Source organism: Laccaria bicolor, genomic scaffold (assembly GCF_000143565.1).
Source record: "Laccaria bicolor S238N-H82 LACBIscaffold_20 genomic scaffold, whole genome shotgun sequence".
NCBI lineage: Eukaryota > Fungi > Basidiomycota > Agaricomycetes > Agaricales > Hydnangiaceae > Laccaria > Laccaria bicolor.
The window spans coordinates 572,036-577,625 of record NW_001889891.1 but is presented as its reverse complement, the minus strand read 5'-3'; the positions used below and the strand labels follow the sequence as shown (position 1 = coordinate 577,625).

Sequence of the window (5,590 nt, the reverse complement as noted above, 5' to 3'; positions counted from 1 at the left end):
TACGACGGAATTGGGACGTGATTTGATACGGCAATGCTATAGCTATGTACAATTGTACATTAAAAAAGACTAAAACCGCTTTTGAAGTTTGTGGTACAAGTCAAAAAAGAAGATCAAGAGGTCAAGGGAGAGGAGGAGAGAGACTAGGCAAAAAAACGCGTTTTCGTTATATGTAGTTCAACGGGCAAGAAACGTATATATATGTCAGTAGCGAGGAAACAAAAAGAAAATCTATCTTACACGAAGAAAACATGCAAGATTATATATATGTGCAATATCAAAAAAACCAAGGCGTTAGTTACCGACTTGAATCTATTTTTTGTTGGGGTGGTTGGGTGGCGTTGGTTGTTGGGTTCGTGGCTCGATGTAGGTAGGCATTGGTTGGTTGGGTGGAGCCAGTCGGGAATATTATCCTTCGGTCTCCGAGGAACCAGCCTTGGGGAGCACGAAACGCGATTTTGAGCGATGACGACGTGGGGCGGATGGAGGTTGGCCAAGCGACGACGTGGGGGGTTGGTGAGGGCGGGTGAGTGGTCGACTGCATATGTGACGTCGGGGAACCGAGGGATATTACAAGAATGAAAAAATGGAGGTGGGGGAGGGGGATGAAATTAGGGAGAAGGATAAGATGGGGGAGGGGATGGAATAATATGTAACAATATAGTATAGATACTTTTAACAAAAAATCGACAAAGGAAAGGCAAGGAGGGAGCAGGGATGGTACAAACAAGAGTCGAGTTGAGTCGGAAAGGAGGGAAGCAAAGAACAAGCAAGCAGCCGGGTGATTCTGTAATATAACAACACTCCAATCAGTACGAAGGAACACCACACCACAAGAAGGGGGAAGAAAAACGCACAGATAAATCGATAGATAGATAAATGATACAACGTTTCTGACAATGTCTCTTCAAGACATATCCATCGCATGACCACCAGCAGCAGCATACAACTGCTGCTGATGTTGCGCATACAACGCCGCAAAATGGGTGTCCGTAAAGTGCTGTTGTTGCTGCTGTTGAGTCTGGTCAACGAAATTTTGCTGTTGCTGATCAACGAAGTTTTGCTGTTGCTCAATAAATCCCTGTTGTTGAGCTTGCTGCCCAACAAATCCCTGCTGCTGCTGGTCCCCAAACCCCTGCTGCTGGTGATCACCAAATCCCTGCTGCTGCCCCTGCTGAGCCTCACCATGATACGACGAATCAGACCCCTGCGAAGACGAATGCGAATGCCTAGGCGAATGCGAATACCTCGACGGCGACTGTGGCGAGTGGACTTGTTGGTGTGGGGAAGCCACATGCATATGTGGCGATGAACTCTGCATGTGTACTTGATGTGCGATCTGCGCTTGCTGTTGCGCTTGTGCAACTTGGGCTTGTTGTTGCGCCGCCTGTTGTTGAGCTTGAACCTGCGCCGCCTGTTGTTGCGCCTGTTGTTGGGCTTGTTGCGCCGCCTGCTGCTGAGCCTGGACTTGCGCCTGCTGCTGCTGCATAACCGCATACTGTCTCTGCATCTGCGCATGAACATGCGCATACTGATACGCCATCTGTTGCTGTTGCTGCTGTTGCTGTTGAGCCGTAAACGTAGGCGAAGCAGGCGTCGACACCACGCCATTCCCATTCACCCCATTCGAAGGAAAAGGCTGAACAGGCGTAGCCTGAATAGGCGTCGTCATCGCCGTAGTAGGCGGTACCCCCGTCGGCGTCGTCCCAGTCGAATAATGCACCGTAACCGGCGGCAAAGAAGGCGTCCCCGTCCGACTAGCACTCCCAGCCCTACTAACAGGAACGCTCGCGCTCCCCTTCCCACAGCCTAAAAACCTCTTCCTCCCCTCCCTCTCCGCTTCCGTCCCTGCCCCTCCCCCTCCTTGTTGTTGTTGGAGCTGTTGACGTTTCTGCGCCCCATGCTGCAAACACTCATGCTGCCCACTCGCAAGCAGCGCAAGCCCAACAGCACCATGATCGCCCGAATGCTGATAATGATACCTCAACCCATTCATATTCTTATACCGCCTCTGACAATCGCCCACTCCACACGCAAATGGCCTCAATCGCTTCTCAGCCTCCTTCTCCACCTCCCTTAGCTCCGTTTCAGAGATATTCCCCAGTTCGCCATAGGTCAACACGCCTTGTTCATTCATCACCTCGTTGGTAGAAGGAGGAGCAGCAGGGCCAAGGGCACTCCCACAACTAGCACTCCTAGTCAACCCAGCCTCCCTCTCCTTATCCCTCCTCTTCCGCTCCAAAAGATCCTTAACATGCTCCAAATCCTTCGGAGGCGCAAAGTTGCAGCTCCCATGCGTCATATGGTACTTCAACCCATTCGCCTGCTTGTACGATTTATTACAGTTCGGCTTGGGGCACCGGAAGGGCTTGGATAACAATAAAGAACTGCCAGGGCGGGAGAGCGTAGCGCCTGCTGTGGCGCTCGAAGTTCTCACAGGCGTAGACGCACCGCTATTAGGCGCAGTGTGTGACTTTGGGGCTGGAGAAGCCGGTACGGACGAGATCGGACTTTGTGCTGCGTTGGCCAGCGGGTGGTGGTACGTCGTCGGACTCGGAACGCGCGAGCCGCCAGGGGTGCTGGAGGGTGTGACAGACGCGCTGCTGGAGAAGAGAAGGGCAGGAGGGACGCATTGACCCTGATTTTGTTGATTCTGCTGTTCTTGGACAACTTGCCAGTGCGTAGGTGATACTCCGTGCAACGCGCTGGCTTCGTCAACATTGGCGCCGTTGAATTGGGCGCCTGGCATGCAGGAGGAGTAGTCGGAGGAGAAGCGGGCGTAAGGGTTGAATACCTCCTCGGGGTTTGGGACGAGTGCAGGGGAGTTTAGGTGTGAACGTGGGAAGGAGGAGAGGTTGAGGTTGAGGTTCGGCCGTTGCGTGCTTGCTGTGGGCGAAGAGTGGCGCGTGGAGGAGACGCTGTTGTCGTAGTTTGACAAAGGTGAGGAGGGTTGTGAGATATACGCCGAGACGTGGCTGTGTTGAGGCAGATGGTGGGGAATAAAGGCGTGAGGTGATGGATAGGCTGACAAAGGAGTGGATATGGGCGTATCTGGAGGAGAGGGAGCGCCCGATGAAGGAGATGAATGAGAGCTTGACTGACTTGGTGTAGGAGGGGGTGGTGGTTGGGTAGAATTGTCTAAATCCAACTCTAATTCCATATCGTCAGCATCAAACGAAGCTGGATACGGTTGTTGTTGGTTGCGTTGTTGGTGGTAAGGAGGACATGGTGTAGGTTTGTTGTTGTGATGAGATGTCGAAGGATCCGAGTCATGGGACTGCGGATAGAAGGGGATCTGGATGTGAGCCTGGGGCTGGGGTGCGGTCGGATCGAGGACGACGATGTGCACTTCCTCAAAATGCTCCAACAGGGCATGAAGATCGTTTAGCTGAAGACCACAGCAAGTGTAATTTTGACACTGAAACATGTACAAGTCAGAGGCAGAATGGAAAAAAAACTAAGCAAATGACTGACGAGTTCTCTATCTCGGTCAAATACGTTGAGTGCATTGAGGATAGACCCGTCTGTGGACGACGGTGTCTTACCTGCTCTAAATTCATTCGGACTGATTGCCGGTTAATACGAGGGTGTAAGCGAGTGAGCAAAAGGTAAACATACTCTATCGAGCTGAGCAGTTGAGCAGTTGGCGAACCCATGGGAAAGCGACCGCCGCCAAAGGAACCAACGCCAAACGAGCCAGCAAGCCATGAGATGGGTGAGCCGAGAAAGTGGCGGGTGTACGAAGCGGGATTGAAGAAGCCAGATGAGCCAGTGTAAGAGCCCTCTGCCATGTTGTAGTCAGCATTGTGTGAATTATTCGAAGGGAGTGCGATGGGTTGAGATGTGGAAGCCATTAACCAAAACGGATTGTAAGCAAGTAACCAAGCAAGTTCGTCGCTCCGATATCACACAATATACACCCCTGTTTGTACAAATGTTATGCCGTGTTTACCAACACCTCCCATAGTCGGCCCGTGCCCTTTCTATAGCCGCCGCACAGCACCCTCTCCAGATCTATGGTCCGACCCCTGCTCCGTCACTGAATCTCCATATGTATATCCTCATTCCACACCCCTTCCCCCGTCCACGGACTTTGAACCCCAGGCCATGCCGAACTAATCCACGTGTTTCGTTACCGACCCCATCGCGTGTAAAGAAAGGTACACAATCAGTATCATCATCATCACTGCATAACAAGGTACCAAATTCTCCTCGTGGATACAATTCAGTCGTCTCCTCCTCCACTTTCCTACTTACCAATAACAACACACGCAACTCACACTCGCACAACGATCAACAAGCTACCCCATAGCCAAGATCCTGCACGATCACCCACCCTGAATGCGATTCTCGTCAACTACTTAACTAGCAATCTCAATTCAATCCCTTGATGATTGCAATGCACGTCTAGCGTGAGCGTGAACCTCCAACACACGGTTTCTAAACAAAAAGACGGTGTCGGAGTACGGTTCGACATATGTCGTGTGCCGTAAATTGAGAAAGAACCAACGACTTCAAAGTTGATCATTGAAATCCCCTCGCTTCCTAGTATCGGAAGCGATACTATCACACTCCGAAACGTCGGCGCCATTTGCCATTGCACCTCATTAATCACTGCCCAACACACAAACATGGTTCGACTATATTTCAAATACGCCACGCGCCCATGGTCAACGAGCGTCTGTCCTCCATAACTCCTTGAAGGCTCAAGCCTCCCATCATCTACTATACAAGGTCCGCTCACTGACACTTTTCCTGAATTTCGAAATCAGATTCAGAACGAGGTCTGGTCACTTGACCCAACGCCTTCCTCGAGAGTCGTAGATCAACGCCAAGTCTCGCTATTCAGAATCAGAGCGTTGATTCAGGTCCTGAGAGGTCCTGAGTGATATCGAGCTTGCCCCGCACCCACAAACCCAAAGAAAGAAAGAAAGGAAAGATGACATCGATATGCCATGCTTATGCCCTGGCTGGATCCTGGGGACGCGACGATCAGTGTTGATGTCAATGGTGCCGGCCGTAGGGGGTGGGTGCAATTGCTAGGACAAAGGAATAAGTGAGTGAGCGTGGCCCGCCTTATAAGCACTGGCATGTCTGAAGTCACTACTAGGAAGACCGTGCCGATTCGAGACAAAGCAAGTAAGTACCCCACCCTCGTGCAGGACGTCTCGGCATCTTGTCAAACATTCAACACAGGGTTGAATAACCGCTGCGCACAGTGTCGTAATGTCCACTAGCAGACAAGCGGCTTGAAAAAACGCTTGATTCAGTGAACACGTCGCGACAGCCTGAGTGGCAAATAAAAGTAAGCAAGTACAGTAGATATTCTCACAATGCATAATGCCGGTCCCCGACTTTTTCTATGCATTGTGAGATTTATGCAAGATGAAATATGTCACAAAATGTGACTATTTGTGACCTCAGCCAAAAAATGTCACGCTTCGAAATGTCCTTTATGTAGTGAGACGAAAACTGGAAAGACTGGATATTTACAGGCTATCGACATCCATGGGAGAGAGGTTACTACTGAAAAAAGAGTTGAGAGTAGTTTGTCAGGCTGATTTCACTTGAACAACATGAAGATGAGCCC

At 50.8% G+C, this 5,590-nt stretch overlaps 2 protein-coding genes across 2 annotated transcripts; both read right to left on the bottom strand.

The window, feature by feature from the left end:
- Positions 1-298: 298 nt before the first annotated feature.
- On the bottom strand, positions 299-721 carry LACBIDRAFT_302283 (uncharacterized protein; the record flags this gene model as incomplete). Its single annotated transcript, XM_001883269.1, has 1 exon — positions 299-721. Exon 1 carries the CDS (start codon positions 542-544, stop codon positions 299-301), a length of 246 nt encoding a protein of 81 aa, XP_001883304.1. The 5' UTR covers positions 545-721.
- A 186-nt stretch (positions 722-907) lies between these two features.
- LACBIDRAFT_294744 (uncharacterized protein) lies at positions 908-3,791 on the bottom strand (the record flags this gene model as incomplete). The annotated part of the gene is made up of 4 exons (XM_001883268.1): positions 908-3,388; positions 3,475-3,524; positions 3,546-3,565; positions 3,619-3,791. The coding sequence occupies 4 exons, from the start codon at positions 3,789-3,791 to the stop codon at positions 908-910; spliced, it is 2,724 nt and encodes a 907-aa protein (XP_001883303.1).
- Between the last annotated feature and the right edge of the window lie 1,799 nt (positions 3,792-5,590).